Source organism: Silene latifolia, chromosome 6 (genome assembly GCF_048544455.1).
Source record: "Silene latifolia isolate original U9 population chromosome 6, ASM4854445v1, whole genome shotgun sequence".
NCBI lineage: Eukaryota > Viridiplantae > Streptophyta > Magnoliopsida > Caryophyllales > Caryophyllaceae > Silene > Silene latifolia.
In genome coordinates this window covers 47,998,546-48,022,561 of record NC_133531.1, presented here as the reverse complement: position 1 = coordinate 48,022,561, position 24,016 = coordinate 47,998,546, and the positions used below count along the sequence as shown (strand labels likewise).

Below are 24,016 nucleotides of genomic sequence, written 5' to 3'. Positions count from 1 at the left end.
TCCATATCTCCATTAAACTCCGGGATATCAAGCTTCAAACCACGATCATCATCATTCTTGTCTTTCGTCTTTCCCCTTGGTCATGGTTCATCTACCTCTGACTCGGAATGGCTATCCTCGTCGCCCTTCTGTTTCTCTTTGTTCTTTAACGTGGCAGCAATATTCTTTAGAACGTAGGACATCTTAGCCATCTCGTGCTTTAGCTCTTCCTGCCCTTCTTGCCAAATCTTTGGAACGTTATCTCCCTTGCTAGAATCAGCATCGCCTGATCTCGTCATCTCCCAAGATTAATTTGTTAAGCAACAAACTAATAACGTGGCTCTGGTAACCAATTTGATGTAAAACTATCACAAGTTTTAACGTGTTTGAGTAAATTTGCAGCAGAATAAAGTTTTATGTGTTTTTATGTTTAAATTGGAACGAAAAAATAAAGGGATATGAAGCTAATTGCTCTCCTTGCTCGTAAGAAATTCGACTCAACTCACAACTAGCACTCAACCTCGCAAGACTGAATGTGTATTATCTCACTCTCGCAAGAACGAAATAATAAATCTAATAACTCGCAAGCAATTAGAATTAACAAGAACTTCTTGTATTAATCTCTCAACTTGAATGAATGAATAAAACTGAATACAATGACCCTTATTTATAGTGAAATAGATGACATAGAGACCTCTAAGTACTTCCTAATTCAGGCGTGTAAGCCTTTCCTTAACTGACTCAAAGAACTTTCCTAAACTCGATCTTAAGAGAATTGACAAATTGCCTTATTACAACTCTTCTAGGATTAGGAAATAAACAACAACTACGTTAAATTTATTAACTAAAACAAAATAAGGACATATAGTAAAATATCAGTTATAGGACCGACATAGCCTCCTTGAGATGCGTGCCTAGCAGCTCACCTAACCGTGTCGATCAACACGCCATCCTCGTTCCTCCATGTTATCATATTTACTAAACTCGAGCCCATTTTGAAACCTTTGGAAATGTGAGTTACATTTCGAGAAATTAAGACTTCATTTTCTGTCAACTCTAATGCTCCCGCATCAATAGTCTAATTCACGTATATATTCATCCAATGTTAGAAGCTTTTAATTTAAAATATAAGCTATTAAACTAAAACTAGTTGTTAATAAACTAAAAACTCATTTTACAAAAATTATGGAAAACTTGTGAAGTATCGCATGTTAACCCACGTGTGAGTGTCCCACGTTGAAGGAGAAAGAGAGATTGTACCCCTTTATAACCAAGGGGGCTACTCCTCCTATGGCCAATTGGTTTTAGGATGGAACCTCCCTTGTATTGTTGAGTGGCCCGTCTCTCCTCCGTTCAGGTGCGGTCCATGCCCATTTGCATGATTTAACATGGTATCATCAGAGCTCACGGCTAAAGACCTGAGTAAGATGATTAACTGGGCCATTGTGTGCCAGCTGGAGCCAAGGCTTTGTGTACCTCTTATTTGGCCCAGTCTAAGCTTGTTTGCAGTCGGAGAAAATTCTATTTGTAGATGGCTCCGGTCTGATTTAAAAGTGGGCCTCACATGTGTGTGTGTGTGTGTGTGGGGGGGAGGTGGGTGGGGTGAAGAATCTCATATTAATCCACATGTGAGTGTCCCACATTGAAGGAGAAAGAGAGATTGTACCACTTTATAACCAAGAGGACTACTCTTCCTATGGTCAATTGGTTTTAGGATGGAACCTCCCTTGTGTTGTTGAGTGGTCCGTCTCTCCTCCATTCGGGTGCAGCCCATGCCCATTTGCATTATTTAACAAAACTCTAAAGTTTACATTGAAAACATCAAATTTGAGGATTGGATTTTCATCATCACTACATGAATTTTTCAAAATAGAATTTTGAGTTTTCAAGTTAAAATTGTGAGTTTTAAAGGTAAACACCAATTTTTATTTAAATGCTCATGATCATAAAAATTTGTACATTCAGAGTAAAACGATTAAATAAAATTTGCAAATGTTGAATCTCAAGTCTAAATTTAGGAATTTAAAGCTTAAAATCGAAACCGGATATTAGTAGTTGCCAGTTGGTGTCCACCAAACCGCTGACGGTGATGGGATCGACGTATGGGATGGTAGCATCGACCATGGAGAATGTGATGGCGGAGGACAAGTGGATGATGTGGTGACTGGCAGTGACAAGAGTCTATAAGAAGAAGGGCCTAAATGAAATTTGTTGTCTTATATTCGTAACTTCTTTTATTGGGCTTATTTCTTCTTTGGGTTGGTCCTATAGGAGAATTGTTATTATATTGCTCGGTATAAAGTAATTTTACTTTGGTATTTAGAATATCTTATTGGGAATTTTTTTATATCGAACAAAGTTCTTATTACATTTTTCTTTCAAAACTTGGTTAATTGAAGGGTAGTGAGGGTGGATTTGACAATTTGGGTGTAATCGAGTAAAATTAAAAAAGAAGATTAATTAAGGGATTATGTTTTTAAGCACGTGTGATTTGTATAGAAAAAGTAAGATTATCTTGTAGAATTTTTAAAAATATAGGGTATCTTGTAGAAAATCATAAAATTCAATTGGCCACGTCACATGCCTGACGGACAAAATTGACGGAAAAAAAAAAAAGTTAAGGGTCAAGAAATACGTATTAATAGAGTTGATGTTACCATGTGTGTTCTCTGAAAAGTAGGGTTATCATATAAAATTTGAAAAAAATATGAGATTACTAGTAGAAAAACCTTAAATTATTTTATAAATATCAAAATATTTAAATTTTATAAAAGAGCTGAACATTTTTCCTAAATTTGTTGGTTCTTTAAAAAATATATATAATTTCTTTTTTTTAAAAAAAAAAAAAGTTGAAACACTATAGATATATGTGTCTAATTTTGATTACCTAGAGTTTTTCTTAAGTAATAGAGAAATGTTTTAGTAAAAATAACGATTTTCTCAAAACATAAAATAAAATAAAAAAATTATTTTCTCCATAATTTAATAACAGTTTTTTTGTGTACATTTAAAAAATTCGATCTTTTTTTTAAATTAAACATTTAGGTTTTTATGGTGAGAGAAAATGAATTCCTCGTGAGATTTTGATAGGGACTTAATTTCACATTTTACAAAAGTTAAGCCTAATCACTTCAATTTAAACTTAGAGGTTAAATCTCACGATTATACTAAGGGGGCTAGTTTACCACTCGAGGACAATATAGCCATGGTCGATGTCAAGGTTTTTAGATTAATGTGCAGAAGAATGAGCTTTCGAAAAATCAGAAATAGGTTTTTCATAAATTGAAATTAGTGAGACAATCTTGGACAAGGTTTGCCAGTGGTTCAAAGAATCAACATTTTTGTAACTATATACGTCAATTGTAATACTAGCTTCTGCCCGGGTTTCTCGTGTGTACTTCGGAAAGCATGCTCAAGTCTCCATCTGTGTCTCCATGCCTAAAGTCAATAGAGAAAAACAGAATGACAGCCGAAGAGCTTTACTCAATGATGGGTTGTTCTCCTTCAAACTCAGATATCACAATTAGGGAATCTGCCATACTAAGAGTAAGAGGCTCTGTTTTGCGATTCGGATTTATGACCTGAAGAGTTAAGAAAACACAGTTAAATGTCGCGAAGTTTAAGGTTTCATCAAGAAGGATGCAGAAAGTCTCATAGAAGACAGCCTCACAGCTGAGATCTAACCAAATCCTTATGTATTCCTCATTTAATACAAGGTAAATGTGTTGGTCTCATATGCGCAAAAGCATCTCTTAACCAGAATTTTGGTAGAAGTAAATACTACATACCTGTCTGTTGTTCTTCACATAACCAATTGCAACTTCTCTCCTTAAACATGCTCTCTCAGATAACTCATTAAACGAAGGGGTTTCCCCCTCTTTCACATACAGGCCAATATCCTGCAATGGAGATGTCAGGATATCATTTTTTTTTTCTTTTTTAATAAAATGCTTTTAGCTACAGTAAAATTAAATACTATGAAACATATATTCCACCAACACCTATACTGTATACGAAAGGCCAACAGCAGTGATAGCTGAAAAAAGGGATCTATCGGCAAAGAGAGGAGCACTTGATGAGCCAAAGAAAATTAACTTAAAACTAAATGCTTCATAATAACTGCCAAAAGCTTAGAAATCATAGTAATATATGTAGAAAAGCAAACGAGGTACATCAGAAACAACATTACAGTAGTGCCTCAACAAGCCGTAGACTGGTATTGAGCTAATTTTCTGAGTTTGGACATTTAAGAATTAAGACTAATAAAGCTGAGCTCATGGGTTCTCATTTGTATTGGAGAAATCTCAGTTAAGAGAGTCGTTTGTGAGTGAATTATTGATTCTGCCTATAAATTGCATTGGCCGGGATAAAGAATGGTGACAATTGTCCATGGGAAATGCTATTCACTTTTATCATACAAAACCCTCTAAAAATTTCTCAAGTACGCGAGTTTTGGAAGTTTTGGAAGACGTTCAATGACGATGGGGAGAAACCTGCAAATTGACAAGAAGTCAAGAGCATAGAGAGGCGAACATTAATTGTTTGCTTTAGAGCTGTTTATTATCCTTTTGACCTTTTCGATGCTCTGCTCTGTTCCTCTTTTTTTTGGCTCTACTCTCTGTAGTCCTTAAGACTTCATATTAATTATCGACTAAATAGTGGAGTATGATACTAAAAGGTAATTTATTCTAGACAACCTTCTCCCTATGAAGTGATCAAAAGGCTATTTCTAAAGAACTGTACGAGAATGGCGTCGGACAATTTTTCTTTCGCAATATAAGAGGTGAAGGCCATTCACCGGGTCATTTTGCTTTATTTCATCATATATACTCCAAAGCCTTTAGTCAATGGATCTGTGGATCCATTTAAAATGGAAATAATTTAGCCTTGATTGATATGGCTGTAAAATAAAACCACCAAAGAAATATTAAGCAGCCAATATGATCAGAGATATCAGAATAATCTTTTTCGACCAAGATTACCTTTATGTATATTTCATCACCCTCAGCATTCAAAATATCTTTCCATACTTCATTCAATTTACTGTTCTCTGCAACTGAAAGCACAAAACGTTCTCTTTTGGATAAATATATGCTGTAGGTCTAAGAAAACAAGCAATTTTAGGACAGAGTGCACACCGTGAGCAGTAACCAAAGTCATTATTTCTTCAGCAGCAATGTAAGTGAGTGACGGCTTTAGTTTTGTAATCTGGGGATGCTTAAAAGAGTAAGCAAACTCGAAAATGCAAAATCAAGTGTAAGAACTTTAGAGTCAAGGCTTTTGCATATGAAGGATTACTTGTTTTCCAAGTTTTGAGTCGACAACTTCAGCTACAAGATTTTGTACCTATAAGCAACCCACAGAGAAAAACCAAATAAGGTGCCGCTCAGTAATAAAAGTTTCTAAAATATTGATCTATAAGGGCAGCTCCATTATGAGGACTTTTGTGTCCTCAATATCAACAAAAATTAACAGATATAACGAATGGTTGTTTGAGATAATATATCGAGTGATTCGAGAGTGGAGAAGCACAGAGGAGAAGAAGGTAGATACCTTCACGCCAAATTTGCTGCAAATAGTTTCCACCAAAAGAAGAGAAAAAACAGAGTGCTTGTCTGCCCTGGATGCATCTAAAGCAAACATAATAAACGAAATGCTCACATAGTCAGCAAACTTCTTATCCTTGATACTGAATGCATACCTCCAAGTATCAACTCTCTATCAGATATGACTACAACTGAGAATGGGATATCTTCATCCTTCTCCTTGGAAGTGTGGCTTCTCAGTATGGCTTCCTTCAAGCTATCATAGTCCATAGGGTTTCCTACCTAAAATGACAAAGAAGTTCAAGCAGGTCAATGTAGGAAAAGTTTAAATGGCAGAGACTATTTTAAGGGCTAAAGACGTACCATATGTGAGACTCGTATGTGCTGGAATTGCCCAAGACCAGCAAGGGTGTTTTTCCTCTCTTCTACAGGTACATCAGATAATATTTCCTGTAATAGAGCGAGGACATTTCAGGCGCTGCCCGCTGGGTCTCTTGGTGTCCAGCTCCACATCTAAGGTCTTCTAAATTGTAATTTTGCATCATTACACTTACTAACTATACACGCTCCTGTGTCCTTACCAGTAAATGGCTAATAAATAACTCTAAAGTGGGTTTTAGTCACACAGTCATTTAATCCACTAAACAAGTCCAAAATTTCATACACTCACATATAAGTTGCCGCCAATCTCACTTTTGTGCCGGACTATCATGCCTACAAGGAGTAACCAAAACCACGTAACATCCTTTTTGTAAGACAATAACTAAACATATTTGATTTACACTTCTCAACACGGATGCTCTTCAGTCCTTTGTCCCAAATGTCATCAATGCTGAAAGCCGTGTAATTTCTTGGAAGAAATCCGTTAATGTGACTGGGATATATAGGTCAATACCAAAGGTAAAACATATGTCGGGATGTTGCATAAAATGACAATTTTACGGAGAAGCCAAAAATAGAAAGTGCAGGACATGACACACATGACACACTGTGGCATGGATCTAGCTTACCACTGTACTTCCAGGTCCCAGATAAGAGTCATATTCTTTAATCATTTCTACGACATTAGGTCGCCAACCTAGCATCAGTACATTCTCCTTTGGGCCCAGAGTCCACTCTGATGTCTGCAAAGGTTAATAAACCAACATTTATTCTTACATTGCTGTTTTCCTATATAATATGTATAGTATCTAAGCAAGTCTTAGATATAACATACCTTTGAACGTTGTCCCTGTGGACGTTTCTGAGTATTTTTTACACGCATTTTCTCTATCGCAACCTTGTCTTTTTCAGGATCATCTTTTAATCTTGAGTCTCCTTGATCTTGGCCCTCCTTTGTCACTAGATCAGCTTCATTTGAGTAGGGAAGTTCTGGTTTCATTCTCCCATATAGAGGACCAATGAATAAAACCTTCAGCACAATGTACAAAGTTTACCTTTGTTATGCTATGTCACAAAAGAGGTCATTTTGAGATGCCCAATGCAACAACATTACCCCAGTGCCTCAATGGCTTCCGCAAACTGTGTTAGTACAAAGAGACTGTTTCCAAATGACCCAAAATGAAAATTGCGTCAAGAATTGCATCGAGGGACTGGTATTTTACAAGAGGAAGAAGCGCAACCATTTTAATGAGTCATTTTGCTTTATTCCATCATAATCCAGAACCAAAGATTAATGAAACTGTAGTGTCCAAATTTTACAAAAGTCATAATTCAAATTACACTAAAACTATGCATCCAGGCAGGAAGTGAAATATCAACGTAAATTGTAGATATACATTTGGATGAACTAAAAACATAACGACAAACAATTTTCGCAGTTCAGATGACTTTGGTGAATTTGAATCACATTAATAGTCGAGTTAATTGAAGGAACAATTACTGGAAATGGATAATGCAGGTGTATTTAACAATATAATTTTTTTCTCAAACATTACCCCAAATGCCTCAAGGGTGGTCGAATTTACGCAACCTTACCCTTGTGTAAACAACACAAAAAGGCTGTTGCCAAATATTTCAATATTAGTTATTGATATGGAAGTACACCTGTCAAATTCTGACCCGACCCGACCTGACCCGTTTTTCCAGGATCAAGACTTGGCAATTTCGACCCGGACCCGGCAACCCGAATCCAAAATGATCCGTTATTTTAGGGTCGAAACCCAACCCTAATGGATCGACCCGTTGAGTCAAAGGTAAATCAAGAATTTTATTAAAATATTAATAATTATATATTATATTTGAAATAATAGTTAAAAAATTATTAATTTTAGTACTTAAATTTACAAACCTCATTAAAAAATCAATTTTATACAACTTTTACAACATCTAATAATAAAACCATTATTAAACAAACTTATTTTTATGATTATGTCAATATAATAAATGTAAACATTGAATATGATTAAAATATTAATTTTAAATATGTTTTTGATTAAAAAAATCGTAAAAAAAGGCGTTAGAAACTATTTTTTACATGCATTTGACCTTAACCCGACCCGTATTATGACCCAACCCGCCCAACCCGTTTGGCAGGTCAATATGGAAGTGTAGTTAGATTGTTATGGGTGAGTAATACCACTTCATATTGATTAGTTAGTATGTGCAGCTAGGAAAAAATGCCCAATTTAGTTAGATTTTTATATATTTTTCTTTTAACAGCCATATCACAAACCATATACTTGTTTTCAAATTGCCGAAACGGTTTTCCAACATTCGTATTGTATATACGCAAATCCGCACGGAAATTAGTATAATTTTAATCGCATATCGTTTTATAAAACTGTATCATATATTTTGCTCACCCCTAGCTGCGTACATCATCCCTCTTACCTCACCATTTGCTACATCACTTGAGGCACCGGGGTTATGCTGTTAAAACTCCCCCACTCACTTTCAACTTCCTCAAGTATCAGTGATCATATCCAAGGCCACTGAAACAATGTCTAGGACCTGCTTTTCCTTAATTAAAACATCACAGATAAGACAATAGGCTTGTGCTGTTTTGAACTGTCTATGAGTTAACCATTTCTTAATCCCTAATTCTCCAATACTTGGCGATCAAAATCATGCTCTAAGCAACACAAATGCCCTAGGGTAAAATACTAGGTCTAGACTCTAGACAGTGGCTTTAAATGAGCATAACTAGCGACTAATTAGAACGACAATATTTTAGATGTTCTCCAGAATTTCTACTTGCGCTTACCTTGTCAGCCCCCCACACTCAAAATATTAGTACCTTGTTTTTGCTCCAAATCTTGTCTACGATAGATTTGCAGTGGCTTATAAAGACTCTAAACTACGGAGAAGTACATATGAATCACAAAAGTTACTTACTTCATCAGTTTCCTTCAAAATCTCCTCATCATTTGGATGGAAGATTACTTTCCCTTTTCTAGTGAGACCACAAACGACCACCTGATAAAAGACAGATAATGAAAAAAATAAAGCTGAAAGAAATTTTTGGACTGAGTTAATTGTAAGGAGGCTACAGAAGAAGTTAAAGTTTTAAGTGTACCCTAACATAAACAGTCACATTCAGAATATGTTTTACCTCTTGAAACTCACGCCTCAATTGTGAGTACTTTAGGCCGGACAGGTTTGGGAAATTCCCAAGATTAAATACATTTTCTGCAATGAACAAGAAAAGTTAGGTGCAGAATACGTCTTAAAAAAAATTCTTTCGGATACTCACTGACAACTTTAAAATTAACAATGCCTCATATTAGCCCTTCCAGTTCACAATAACAGCAGCAGTAGACAATAGAGCCCAATACCTCAAAGGTTCCAATTATGGGGATAATGGGGTTGATTGGACAGTGTCACAGGACTTCTGACTTCTGACTTCTGAGTAACAATGACAGGGAAAAGACAATAAACTACAATTTGGCTTCAAATAGACTAATAGCTGGTAATGGGCTGTCACCCCCAGATGAAAATATTTTTGGAATCTGGGTGTATTTTAAGGGAAGACAAATCAAATATAGGAAACACTGCAGACACACGAAGAAAAAGGCCAGAGCAGTTAAGTAGCACTCAAAATGTTTGGCTTAAAGTGTTCTCGTGGATCCTCGTGGCTCATCTGTGGAGATCAAGGATAAATTCCAATGTGAAGGCCAAATGAAGCTTTAGTCACTCTGTAGACAGAGAGGCCACTCTATATAATTAAATGTGGCACATGCAATGATTATCTACGAATTTTAACAATCTATAAGACTGCAAAAGACTCAATCTAAGAATCTTTTTGTTTGTTTGTTTTCTTTTGTGAGCATGAGTAAACCTAGATGGATAGAACATACTTTTGTAATTAAGCAAGTGTCGGTAAATCTTGAGAAGCCCCTTCTGCCGTGAGCATTGAACAAACAATTTGGAAGAGACATTTTCTACTGGCTCTATTTTGAGTCCGGATATTGACTTTAGCAACTCACACGTACTGGTGTTGGCAACCTGCAATCGGGTATATTATGAACATAATCATTGCATGACTGCAAAGCCTCTCTTATTTTACAGACCAGAAAACATGTAATGAAAGTTGCAGTACCAAACTTTATGTACTCAATCAGTTGTCCAAAATGATACCTCAACAATGGCAGGCACAGATGCTATCCCTGAAAGTGGCTGTAAGGCCAATGCCGACAAAAATGCATCTGTGTCAACTTCGTACCTGATTAGGAGAACTGTTATATTTTAGGAGGTTTTTGGTGTAGATGATCTAGCCAAAATAAGTGAATTGACCAAACTGCCCATCTCATATTTCCCCAATCTTTCTCATATTCTAACAACCTTTCTTATATCCTTCACCAAACTCACTCTCAATACAATGAGATTGACACGAATAATGAGAATATAAATGGAATGAAACCAAAGAAAATAATGTTCTATGCTATATCGGATCTAAATAAAAACATTGAGCTATATATTATAGGCATTCATAGCATCTCAGGCATTTTTAAAAAACGACATTTTCAGTTAGAAGAAAAACCTTAAGAACATATAATGGTATTCGAATAGAAAAGAACCCTAGCAAATTTAACATCCCAACCAAAGTCAATGATAGCCCCGGAAATCACACCAGACCTATGAGCCTTGTCAATAGTATTACACAGATGCTCTCCATGATGAACTTATGATACATTTTCACTAGTCACATACCCTATATGGCTATATGTTTAAACTAGACTATTATGAATTATGATACAGACAAGGGGGGAGGTTGCTAGGAGATGATATTGCATCAGTTATCCTATCCTAATATTCGGGTTTTATTGGCCAGATTTCAGTTAAGCTAACAAAGCTTCGACAAAACTTATAAAAGATACTTCCTCCAATTCTTTGGACATGCAGCATTCTAGACTTCTAGTTAAAAGGTCGGCAAGTAGGGGTGGGCATAATCCGGTCCGGACCGGAAAAATGGACCGGTCCGGACCGGAATCGAGTGGACCGGAACCGGAATTAAAAATTCCGGTACGGTCTCCGGTCCACCATTTTTCAAGATTCCGGTTTCCGGTCCGGTCCGGGACCGGTATTTTCCGGTCCGGACCGGTTTGGACCGGAATGCCCGGAATTATGGTTATTTTCATTTTTTTCTTAAAATTGTATTTTTATTCCGGTCCAATGGACCGGAATTTTTGGACCGAAATTTGAAAAAATTGAAAAAGTGGGTAATTCCGGTCCAACCGGTCCGGTCCGGTCTTGGACCGGAATTTTTCCGGAATTTTTGTAATCCGGTCCGGTCCCGGTCCGTGAATTTTGCCGATTCCGATTCCGGTCCGGTTTTGGACCGGTGCCCAGCCCTATCGGCAAGTGTACAAGTGGGTTGAGTATTAAAATTCGCAAAATCTTATTTCAGACGGGCACTTTTCCCGTCTGAAATAAGACCGACAAAATGTTGCCATTTTTTAAGGAAATGTAAGCAGTGAATCTCAAAATGTTATCACTAAAGGTGTCACTTTTTACCCTAAAAATAGTGGGAAAATTACTACGATACTCGAACACGTCTGTTGGGTGGCGTATTCCGTATCGATACGATACGATACGGGATACGATACGGGATACGTATCGGATACGCCAATTACTGACACGATACGGATACGGCAACGACAATGGAAACATCTTGATCTTGATCTTAATTTTGATGGAAAAACAAGACTTAACTGTAATATTTTAATATTTATGTATGGAAAGGATCTTATCTTGATCTTGATCTTTGGTGTGAGAAAGAGATTGATCTTGATCTTTGTGTGAGGGAGAGCGGTGTGCGTGGAAAAGGAGTGGAAAAGGAGAGAGAGAAGGAGAACTAAAACAAAAAAAAATACAGTATAAACTATAAAGTATATTTTTATTTATTTCTCAAATATAATAAAAAATATATATATAAAACGTATCGTATCCGTGTCTAAAAAAAAGTCAAGATACTCCTTTGACCGTATTCCCGTATCTATTAAAATTCAAAATCACGTGTCGGATACTCCGATACGTATCGGATACGATACTTCGTATCCGTGTCTAACATGTTATCACAAAAATACAAACATTTTACTGTCAAATGATAACATGTTGTACGTCTTATTTCAGACCAAAAGCAGTGGTCTGAAGCAAGACCCACAGATTAAAATTAAGGTTAAAGTAGATAAATTAGTGGGTCATACATTCACGTGGTCACTATAATTCATAAATGAAGGATGTACTAGTCATTTCACTTTGTTAGTTGTTCGCCATCCAAAGATTTTAAAAAGAAAGCAAAATGCTGCAATCCAAATAATTTGAGAGCATAATAATTTTGAAAACAAAATTAAAACAGGTAGAAAGTTTGAATTCGTCAATATATGATGAAGTTATTATCAATTTACCCTTAAAATAATTACAAACCATGTGAATCTTACCTATCTCCTTTTGTTGGTAATATAATTACTGCACGAGCCTTATTCGCCGCAGCTCTTTCAAATGATTTTGTCTGGCTGAGGCTGCAGCTGTTACATGATTAACTTACAGAGTAAGTTTCTGAAAAGGTGTAATGTATCTAGTTTTATCTTAATGAATTGAATAGGCATATAAAACGATCTAAATGATTAAGCAAAGACTGATGAATATCTCGTCATCTTTAATTCAATGTTTTGAGAAACAGAGTTGCCCTAACAGCAAATCACAGCTTTTGGCTTGGAAAAATGACAAAACTGAATGTTTTTTTCCTTTTTTTTTTCCCAGTTTCCTTCTTGTTTTCAGTGTCTTTTAGTTCAATCAGCTATGAAGTCAAATTCACTACAGCATATGCATATGATTGTCTTGACCACTACAACTAAGTCATTAGAAATTAGAAGATAAACAATAAGTTTACCCGATTTTTACTAAACATCTTATGTGACATTTAATGTATGAACAAGTAACAAATACAAAAGAGGTAAAAGGATGAAAACTTCTTAAATGACTGAATTTAACTAGGATTATGCCTGGTGTTGATTTTTTCATTGAAGACTAAGTACTAGCTCTTTCCTCTTCTCAATTGATCACAGGCTTCTATCATTCTCTGTCATCCTTCTCCTCTACTATTTCAACCATTTTTCCCCTTCACCACAGGACCAGCCATCTTCCTGCCTATCCTCACGCCACAATTAGAGCTGAGCCTATTTCGGCTCAGACCGTGACAATGAATGGTCCAGGACAACCATGGACGAACTAGATTTCGTCCTATGTTCAGTCCCCAGATATTAGAACTTTGATTGGTCCGGCCCAGTCAGACAGAAATTGTGCATTTGTTTCTCGGTTAATTCTTCAAATTAAATGGTTCACTGGTGCATTACTGCATTTTGCATTACAAAAACATTGACTTTAATAATCGTGTACTTGATTAATATTTATTAGCTTAGGGTCTCATTCAATGTAAGACTGGTCCAGTCCAAGATTTGCCTTTTATGGTCCAGTATACCGTAAAATGGATGGTCTAGAGCTAACATTGACCATATAGATTTTGTTCCGGTCTTCGGTCCATAAATTTTCGAGCTGACTGGTCTGGACAGATATGTGGTTCGCCCCAGTCATGGACTGATGTTGAGCCTGAATAACAACTCTCCACGTCTCTTCTATCAATTATTTAACCGGCAGCCTGCTACCATCCTCTTCTTTTGTATTGTCCCAATAACTGTGTCTCATTATCTCATATGGGCATTGTTCCCTACAAGCAACAATGGCCTTGGCCACTCGAGCTTATCGTTTCCTGATCAGGTGTCTAGGATAGAAATTAAATCATTTCATTGCTCTACCATTGACAAAAAAAAGGAGTGGGCAAAGCGTTATAGAAGTTTCCTTTGTTTTTTTTCTAAATTTTTGCTATTTTTCAGTCGGTCACCGTGATGGTAAGAGAGTACTTTCAGCCAACCCCTCCCAAGCACAAACAGAGAATCCACCGCATCAAGACAATCCATTAATAGCAGAGGAACATGTCTAGAGCACTGTAGGAATAGTAGATCATCATGACTGTAAAGAAATAGCCAAGTCAGTCACTAGAAACACTACCTTTTTGTGAGTATATGAATATGTTTGAGATCTTTAGCAATATTTTCGGCAATCCTATCAATCTGCTTCCTTGGTAGATCAGAAAGGAGGAGGATCCGCTGCCTCCTGTAAAAAGCATGCAAAAAGAAACTCAGTTGGTGCTGAAAGTGGTGGATATTAGGAGAAACATAGGTAAGTAGAGAATCAAACAAAATAACCTATCATTAGCTTTGCCCAAGCGGATTGAAAACTCATGGTACTTATTTAACTGCTTTAGAATGAAAGACAGATGACTGTTGACACCACAGATGATTATATGATCAGTCTCTAAGACTTGCATTTGCGCACCCTCCCTGAGCTTTTGCATATTATTCTGGTGATATGCAATAGACAAACATTTTATGACCACAAATTAACGAAGACATCAATTTCCACAGATTAACTGTGCAGTATTATATGAACCCTGTAAGAGTGAGAACTGAGAACTAATGGCCACTGAACTTACTCTGAACTGTTCTGTCATAGTGCTCAATAAGCGAGAGTAAAATAAAATGCCCCATATAGCAAGCACAAAGCCAACAACTCTTTCAGTACGTGATCTCAGCTGTAGGCTTACAAAAAGGGAACATTAGGAACTAACTACTAAAGCAAAGCAGGAATCATTTGGTATCACAAGAAACACTGCCATAAAATTCAAGAGAACATAGTTTTCACACTCTTAAATGGGTTGATGAGGAAATGAGACAAGCCCAGGCCTCCCAGAAGCAATCCTCTAACGACTGTGAATTACTCCTGTGTATTAAGAGAGGAGAACATGAAACATGTAGAATAAAAGAAATACAGCAGATGCTCTTTATAATTTAAACACCTAATGAGCCAATGAGTGTTGCATATGTCACGTTTACAGAACATGCAATGAAATTTGCACCATCAGACTGCTACTTCACAATGTAAAAAGCGCAAATAGTTTAGCAAGCCAATTTTCGTTATTTTATCATATTCCAGTTTCCAAAACCGAAGAATAGTGAGTCTAAAACTCAATTGAAAATGAGTGTGAAATAGCGTACAGGAAATGTATGAGAAAACCTTCAGAAATAGTTGATAAAGAAAAGGTATAGGGGAAAATATGCATGAAGAGCAAAAAAAAAAAAAAAAAAAAAAAAAAAAAAAAAAAGCGAAAAGTGAAAAGTGAAAGACACCAATCTAAAATCAACCTCAACATATTTATAAATGATAAGCAACAATAAAAGTAAAATGCAAGAGCATGGTAATAAGCAATTTAGACACCCCAAGTAATAATAGTGGTTCCAGAATAAAAAAAAATGGATATTATGAGGTACCTGAACTTAAAGAAAATAAAGCCACCAATTAGAACAAACGAGAAGCATGCAACAAGGAGTACCAGCAAAAGCCTGCACATCAACCAATTAAAATGATAGCTATAATGACAGAATTATCTGCTAGTGAAAAAATCATCAAAAAACTAAAGAAGAACAGCAACTCGTACACCGTAATCTCCTTATTTGAAATCAAGAGGTTCAAAATTTGAGGAACCACCCCTTATTTTCTAATTCAGTTACTAATTTTCACAAACGGCTATTGCATGTGAAAACTACACACGTGTTGCTTTGACAGCTTCCCAATGCAAACAGTTTGGAAAACTTAGAACCCAATCACGCACAGGTAGCATGGTATCTGAGTTAAATTTAATTAAATAAGCCCAGGTGACATTTTATGTGAAACCATGTTTGAAATGCACACACTGATACAAATAGAACATAGCATAGCAGGATAAGGTGTCATATCTGGATTGTAGTTAGGCCTCTAATACATAGTCAAATACGGAACTTGTGTATCTAAAAAGAAACAGCCAGGTGAACGGTTGTATGTGATATCAATAGGATTAAATCACAACATAACGCACAAACTTGATGCCTCACTAGTAACAACAAAGGTACATCTCCTGCTAAGGCATACAAAGGGACTGGAACCAAGAGTTTACAAAGAGGCAAATCCGAAATGATCCAGCATAGCACAGGTAACCAGAGGAACATAAATTTACAAGATCTATAAGAAGCAAGACATTGGCCATGAAACCATCCTAGCAATAAACAAGCATTATATCTTTCACTTACGTTCCAACATTGCTTTCTACTTGCATGTTGAACAGATAAATCGTCCGCGAAAGACCCCACTGGACATCCCGAATAGAGGGTAAAGTAACATCCAGTTTTAGAGGCGTAGGCTTATTAAGAGAACCAGACAAAGAAGCAAACGAAAGGTTTGTGGACTCAAAAGCGTGAGTTGAAAAGGCTTGCATATGACAGAAAATTTTCAATAATGAACCGGCCATAGTTATATCAGTCAGTCGAAGGAAAATAAACGATGTCAGTGACGAGGGAGTCATAGTTGCTCGCTGACCCTGCACAAGAGAGAACAAGTCAAAAAAAATCATACCGACATAATCAATAACAACAAAATTTTAAGATGGCGGCAAAGTTCATTGTACAGACTGACTCTCTCCTATTTTGGGAAGATTTAAGAAGTGAACATTGTTATAAAAAAGGGAAAAAAATGAAATAAAAAAATAGAATAGAGCAAAGTGTAACAATATGATGTCTATTGTAGACAGTCCTGGTGTAATGTTGCATTTTCTCCCTTTCCTCTGGAGTTTTTTCTTTTTTTTTTCAGGATTTGAGGTTGGATGGTAGGACAACATAGGGTGGCAAAGCTTTCCTTATTATTTTTAAGTAACCCTTGCGGTTTGACATTTAGCCAATGGTACCCTTCTTTTTTAACTCTCTTCCTATGGTACCTCGAGGTTTGAGTTTACTGCCCATGATGCCTTTTTTTAGTTATGTCTGTTAAATAATGCTAGCGAGTCGATGATAAGTGTCGGGTGCTTTGGGAAAAATTAGTTAGGAGAATTATTTTGCTTCAGTTTGAAAAAAAATACTTATGTTTGTGCACATGAATCCTTATGGCTTCCCGTTTTGCACATTATACCACTGCTTGAAGACCAGAAATGCTAATTTTAGGTGCTTTCTCATCTATCAAATGTCACAGTAGAAACAACATTCTCCTCAGGATGTCACAGTTGAGTAATACCCTAAATATAGAATTACAAACTAATCTTGTAGACCAAATCATATGTACCAATTTTAAGAGGCAAAGCTAGTAACACGCTGACATCCACTCTGTGTTACTCCGACACGGTGTCGTGTCTGACACGTGTCGGAGTGTCGGACATGGCTATTTTGGGTGAATTTTCCTATTTTGTGGTCTAAATTGAAGTGTCGAAGTGTCGTGTCGTGTCGGACACCGACACGTGTCTGACACGCGACACGGCAGTTAAGTGAAGTGTCGGGGTAACATAGCATCCACTCCAAACACTTATACATATAGATCATATATTCATATGATATCTTCCCGAGATCCCGGTAAAAGTGGGTTGAAGCACACGCACACACGGGTACTTTGAAGCATGAGTTAAAATGGTTTCGAACACGTCATTAGTAGGCATTGGAAGTCTCAATGGTCTCGCTGTAGCTTTATCGTCAATATCTATATGATTTGGAAGGAGAGGAATGTTTTTATGTTTCAATGATCAAGTACAGCCAGTACATTGGATCATTAGATAGATTAAGTGTATAGTTAGTTTAGGACTGACTGGTTATCTGTAGGATAACAGGTTGATGAGATCGTTGACAATCTAACTGGTTGATTAGGCGATTGTCTTTTGTAAGAATTAGATTTATTTTTACCCCTTGAGGATAAATAAAGCAACTAGAGAGAGAGAGAGAGAGAGAGAGAGAGAGAGAGAGAGAGAGAGAGAGAGAGAGAGAGAGAGAGACTTGCGATGAAAATATGACAAAAGGACATTGCCAGGAAAACCAAACATCAAGGATAACAGAGAGCTAAAAGCAGGGGTATCATGAGAAAAAAGTTAAAAGCAGGGGAACCATTCACAAAGTTTCAAACAATCAAACCTCGGGAATAAAATGAAAATTTTCCCTTAAATTTTAAACGATTTCCACAAACTGATCTTGAGATCTCTAATTAAGCTAGTTATCCCCATGTGACCTCAACCAAGTGCTCATGGGTTGTTCTAGTTGATTGTGCTAAGTTGAAGCTATGCATCTTATGTCCACTAACTGAACAAGTTCCTTACTTTACGCACATCTTAGGAAGTGGACAATGTGGGGTACGGTTGGTTGTCAAGGATGTTATCCAAATTATGGCAGTTGCAGTGGTTTTTAACTTTTTATAGAACTAAAACTGTTTTGCACATAGGGGCTAGGGCTAATCAACTTTTTATATTTAAAATCTAGCAAATGTTAGTTTCACCATAAGGCCTTACCGCGATCTCGAGTATGTTGAACATCATTCAATCAAACTGAAGTGTTCCCAAAACTCCAACAAAAGCATCTCACAAGCAGCGAAAATTTAGACGAAATATAGTTGGCTAGCACGTGGCATAACTAAATATTTTGGAGTTTGGCTTAATACAACAGCAACCAAACCTTTGTCCCAAATGAATTCCAGGTCTGAGTTTTTATAGAAGAATAAAAGTAGTTGCAAAGCGGAGTACAACAAAACAAAATAAGGGAGATAATGGAAAAATAAGACAGTGGAAAACTGGAAACCCCCCACAATGACATAAACTCAAAGATTGAATTACTAGTCTCCCTTTACCTTGAGATTATCTTTATGTTCCAATCTTAAGCCTGAGCTTTTCCCCTCCTTGACAAAGTCCGAACAACAGTCTATCTTCTCCGTAGCTTTTCTTGTAGAACTGTTTACCCACTTTCCTAGGAAAAGATATGGCCTATCACATAGAGAAGAACGTATAACATTTTAAAGCTATCAACATTCTAATACTTAGATTAAAACTTGAAACAAGAAATTGATGTTTGGTTAAATCTTAGTGAGTTGACCACCCAAAATCACACGAACTGTAATTCATGGGAAGTAGAACCCCCCCGGTAAGTGGCAATTTTTGTGCAATTCTAATTCCTATTAAAATATGACTTAAGAATACCAGATGCTTAAAAACAGCGTTAACTCAAGTAACATTTTGGTAGACTAAGCATTTATCGACGAGTAACAAAACTCAGCACATAATTGAAACTCAACTCCATTATACATTGCTTACTTGGAACTAAAGATGAAATATCCATCCATATGCTCCGAGTACACAATGTATTCCTGAAACACATCATCAAGTTTAAATATCAAACCACAAATACACGAAAGGACTTGAGAATGAGAATTAGATAGAAACTTTTCCAGGCTAACCATCTTGTATAGGACTTGAGAATGAGAATTAGATAGAAACTTATGTCTCTCAAGCTAGTCACATTATATAGAAAGATTTATGCATACCGGAAATCTTGAAGAGTGACTGGTTTAAGGTAATGGAATGAGTCAAAGATGGATTTAAAATTGTCATGAAAAACTAGTAGAAGAGCTTTTTTATGAACCAAGTTACATTAACTTCATAAGATCACCTCAATTCCTTTTTTGTAAAAAATCGCACAAAAGCATTTCAAGTAAACAATATGTGGAGATCGATACAAGACTCATCGTCATTTTAGTTGTTCTTGAATACAATCATCATTATGAGTCACTAGGAAACAGTCTATGTGCTCTTAAACCATGATAAGGCTCCACGCATTTAACCCCCTTAGGCCTTATTCTTTTGAGCTGAATGGAACTGAATTGAACTGAAGCGGACTGAATGGAGTTGAACTGGATAGAAGTTAGTGAGATGAATAGAGCTGAAATAAGCTGAGGTGAATGAGAGCTGAAATTAAGCTGAAAAGAATAGAGCCTTACTCACCATTGGTGGGAGCCTTCGCGGCCTTAGATAATGTCGTTATTGTTGCTACTTATTAATCCTTCACTAGAGAATCTCGTATTTGCTACCTATAACATTTAGCTTACATCAAACCTTGCACTTGAATGATAATGTTGTAAGGTCCGAGACAAAGGGAAACATTGTAGTGAAAGTGGCGGGACTAAATTTTGAGGTGATTGACGCAAAATAGATAAGAAAATTTGTAAACTAAAAATATTAAATAAAATAAAAATCGTTGTTGGGTCACTGTTCATGTTCATAATTTGGTTCACAAATTCTCATTTGTGACCGACAGTATCCGTGACGGGTCAAATAAAAAAACATGGATTAGGTAAAGACAAATCATTTGTGACTTCATAGGCACTCTAATTTTGTCTTATCTACCTATAAGTGATATTTGACCCGTCACAAGGAAGACTTTACCGAAATTGGTTATCCTTAGAATTAGATGCATGAATGACTCAATGTAATGGACCCAAAAAAAAAAGATTACCCGTTTGACTATTTCAGGTAAACGCACTCAACAAAAGCAAAGCATGAAAAGTGAGGTATCCATCTCATCTCATCTCATGTCACTAAATAAAATCAAATCCACGATCTCGTCAAATTCAATTCTCTCTCTAACGTGTGCTTGTTAAAAATTCTGGTATAAAAGAAAAAAGAAAAAGAATAAAAGCATTTAAAAGAACAATTGGTCTCCCTTGTGACGGGTTACCATTTGTGGCGGATATTTTGTGAGTTAAAATGGTAACAAAATGGAGTTAAGTAAACTCCAAGGACCCAAATTATACAACTATAGAGTTATAAGGACCTCAAATTTCCAAGACTAGCTTTAAGGACCTCTGATTGTATTCCGTTTACTTCACATCCACTGATCCACTATTCCGTTAAACACAACTTTTCATCCTAATTGCTAAAGTATTTTGTTTGCATGCTACACTATTTTAACATTGTTCATAGAAAATACTTATAATATAAAAGTTTATAATCATTTCTTTCTTGCGGAGGGTGGAAATTTGAATTACTCTATTTAGTTAATGATAATGTTTGTTTCCATTGAATTTTTCGTATGCGCTAAGTTCAATTTTCCTAGCTATGTCGTTGCTTCCGAGCATGTAATAATATCATTTGTTGCTAATACTTTTCTATGTATGATAGTCTTACATAAGTTGTATAACATTTTATTAAGTAATTAACTTTTTATTTAAAAGAATTAAGGGTATTCAATATATTTGTTTTACATAATATTTGTATAAGATGACAAGTACGAATAACGGCAAAACGAATTTTGTTGATTCTATATATCCGATATTGTTTTTTCATAAACTGCATTGAATATATATAAAAATTCATATAATCAAATCTGCAAATGGCAAAGTAAGGTCGATATTTAAATAAAAAAAAACAAATTGCATTTGAACATAGTTCACGATTTTTATGGTAAAATCATTTACTTTGTATTACTACTTTACTTAACGAACTCCACTATGATAACTTCCACACATTCCATTACTCAAAATAATTTAATGAACCCTAACTTGGATGTTTATTGTTGTATACATTCTATTACCCGAAATTACTTGATAATAACAAACCCGAAAATGACCCCCGAATTGACTCAACCCAACTCAAAATCTGATTAATCAAAAAATGACCCCAAATAAATAAGAAGAACATATGATAATCATAATATAAAATGAAAGAAATCAATTTAAAAGTGCCAATTTCCTATTGTATAAGACGGATGTATACGGTTTAATATTAACATGGGTCAAATCTTATCCCACTTTTACATGTTAGACATTTTTTTTAATTTTTTACATGTTAGACATTTTTTTTAATTTTTTACATTTTAAAAATGTTACTCGCATCTACTTTTAAATCTTAAATTATCATATAAGATTGGTGTATTCGTCTCAAATTTAAGGTTTAAAAAAATGTCTAACATGTAAAAGATAAGATTTGAGATGCATGAATGACTTTCAATATTATGATTAATGGACCCAAAAAAATTAATCGATTACCCGTTTGACTATTTCAGGTAAACGAATGTATACACTCAACAAAAGCAAAGCATTTTGAAAATGGAATGGTATCCATCTCATCTCATCTCATGTCACTAAAAAGTAAAATTTTACAAAAAAATCCAACGATCTCGTCAAATTCAATAAATGTTGATCGACCTCTTTGCCAAACGTGTGCTTGTTAAAAATTTTTATATATATTCAATGCGATTTATGAAAAAACAATATCGAAAATAGAATCAACAAAATTCGTTTTGCCGTTATAAAAGAATACAAATATTATGTAAAACAAATAATTGAATAAATTCTTTTAAATAAAAAGTTAATTACTTAATAAAATGTTATACAATTGGACTATCATACATAGAAAAGTATTAGCAACAAATGATATTATTACATGCTCGGGTTACATAGCTTTTGAACTTAGCGCGGAAAATTCAATGGAAACGTTAAAAAAATACAAAAAAATGCGATTATATTAACTAAATACGAGTAATTCAAATTTCCACCCTCCGCCTATCAGAAAGAAATGATTATAAACTACTTTGTAATCTATATTATCCTTCGATGAGATTTTGTGCTATATTATATACTCCGTATTTTCTATGAACAATAAGTAGTAAAATAGTGTAGCATGCAAACAAAATACTTTAGCAATTAGGATGAAAAGTTGTGTTTAACGGAATAGTGGATCAGTGGATGTGAAGTAAACGGAATACAATCAGAGGTCCTTAAAGCTAGTCTTGGAAATTTGAGGTCCTTATAACTCTATAGTTGTATAATTTGGGTCCTTGGAGTTTACTTAACTCTAACAAAATGGGTTAGTGGAGAAAGGGGACCACATGAACAGTGTTGCAGAGAGAGAAAAAGTGGGTACTTTGTGAGGTAAAATGGTATCCGTCACTCAAGAGTGACGGATATGTGCCGTCACAAACAAGAATTTGTGTTAAAAGAAACAGAGTGCACATATTATATTATTAAGATAGCAAAAGCATAGTGATAATGTAGCAAGTCAATGGAATATCCGCTGTAGCTCAATCATTTGTTTAACTTGGATTAAAATACTGTAATAAATAATAAAAGAGTAAATAAATAACATCAATTGAATATGACCGTCTGTGTATCAGCAAAATCAGCGATGGAGTATTCAATTAAGCAGGAAAATCATTGAATAAGGCAAAGAAAGGAACTGAACCTGAAAGAGAGTCGCCGAGAATGAAGGGTAACTGCGATAGAGGTCCGGGAAGTGAATAAGGTGAGACGGTGTAATTGTGACCGTTGTGACGCGGTAAAAACAGGCGTCGCCGGCAATGAAAACGGCGGAGATTGAGACATTGAAGTTCTGTCAAAAGTAATTTGCAATCATTCAATACAACTACTGAATTGCTGCTGCGTATGAATATGAAATATCCTATAGAAATATATGATCCGTGAAATTGATAAGGAAGGTGATTAGGTGATAGTTATGACTTATGAGACTGTGACGGTACTTGTAAATGTGTGCGCACCAGAATTTATAGACCTTTTTATTTTATTTATTTATTTCTATTTCAGTTCGTGTCCAACAAGGACGAATAATTGAACTTAATTACACGAAATGAAATAAAAACAATATACAGCTAAGAAACCCAATTGTAAAATATCGACCACGTTTGGACGAGAGTGCAGCGGAGCTCCAAGCTTGGAAACGGGTGAGTATTGGTAAAATTGTGAAATCTATTGCTACGAAGCGGCGTCAAATTGAGAAGTTGAATGGAGGCGGTCGAACTATTAAGGAGGTAAGGAAGAGGTGTAAGCTGGTTAGGGGGGTGGCTGATTTGTGCCGTCAGGAAGAACAATTTTAGCAAGCTGGTGGATGATGGGGGGGATTGTGAGGAGTGGAGATGAGGGGGTCTCACGAGTGGCGACGGACTATTTTACTGAGTTGTTCACGGCATCTCCAGCCCGTGATTTTGGTGATGTGATTAGTGGTATGGAGGGGCGGGTAAATGATGACGTGAATTTGCTTTTAAAACGAGAGTATTGCGAGGAGGTTCTTGAGGCGCTAAATCAGATGCATCCGTTGAAAACCCTGGGACCCGATCGAATGAATTGTCCTGTTTTACCAGGACTTATTGGCA

At 35.9% G+C, this 24,016-nt stretch overlaps 1 protein-coding gene across 6 annotated transcripts; it reads right to left on the bottom strand.

The window, feature by feature from the left end:
* Positions 1-3,229: 3,229 nt before the first annotated feature.
* LOC141586789 (putative ion channel POLLUX-like 2) lies at positions 3,230-23,500 on the bottom strand. Of its 6 annotated transcripts, none has more exons than XM_074408131.1 (25): positions 23,092-23,410; positions 19,855-19,940; positions 19,168-19,220; positions 18,708-18,840; positions 16,148-16,434; positions 15,353-15,424; positions 14,729-14,804; positions 14,518-14,616; positions 14,231-14,385; positions 14,034-14,138; positions 12,407-12,493; positions 10,104-10,188; positions 9,824-9,971; positions 9,079-9,155; positions 8,862-8,942; positions 6,742-6,936; positions 6,536-6,649; positions 5,889-5,975; positions 5,681-5,807; positions 5,533-5,609; positions 5,278-5,325; positions 5,118-5,187; positions 4,962-5,035; positions 3,768-3,878; positions 3,230-3,560 (listed from the first exon to the last, which is right to left on the bottom strand). In XM_074408131.1, the coding sequence occupies exons 2-25, from the start codon at positions 19,855-19,857 to the stop codon at positions 3,459-3,461; spliced, it is 2,466 nt and encodes an 821-aa protein (XP_074264232.1). In that variant the 5' UTR covers positions 19,858-19,940; positions 23,092-23,410; the 3' UTR covers positions 3,230-3,458. The 6 variants fall into 6 exon arrangements, 5 of the variants coding, with proteins under 5 accessions (XP_074264232.1, XP_074264234.1, XP_074264230.1 ...); XM_074408133.1 differs by having other exon boundaries at positions 18,708-18,823; positions 23,092-23,328; XR_012519625.1 differs by lacking the exon at positions 19,855-19,940 and having other exon boundaries at positions 5,533-5,599; positions 18,708-18,823; positions 23,092-23,384.
* Positions 23,501-24,016: the final 516 nt, after the last annotated feature.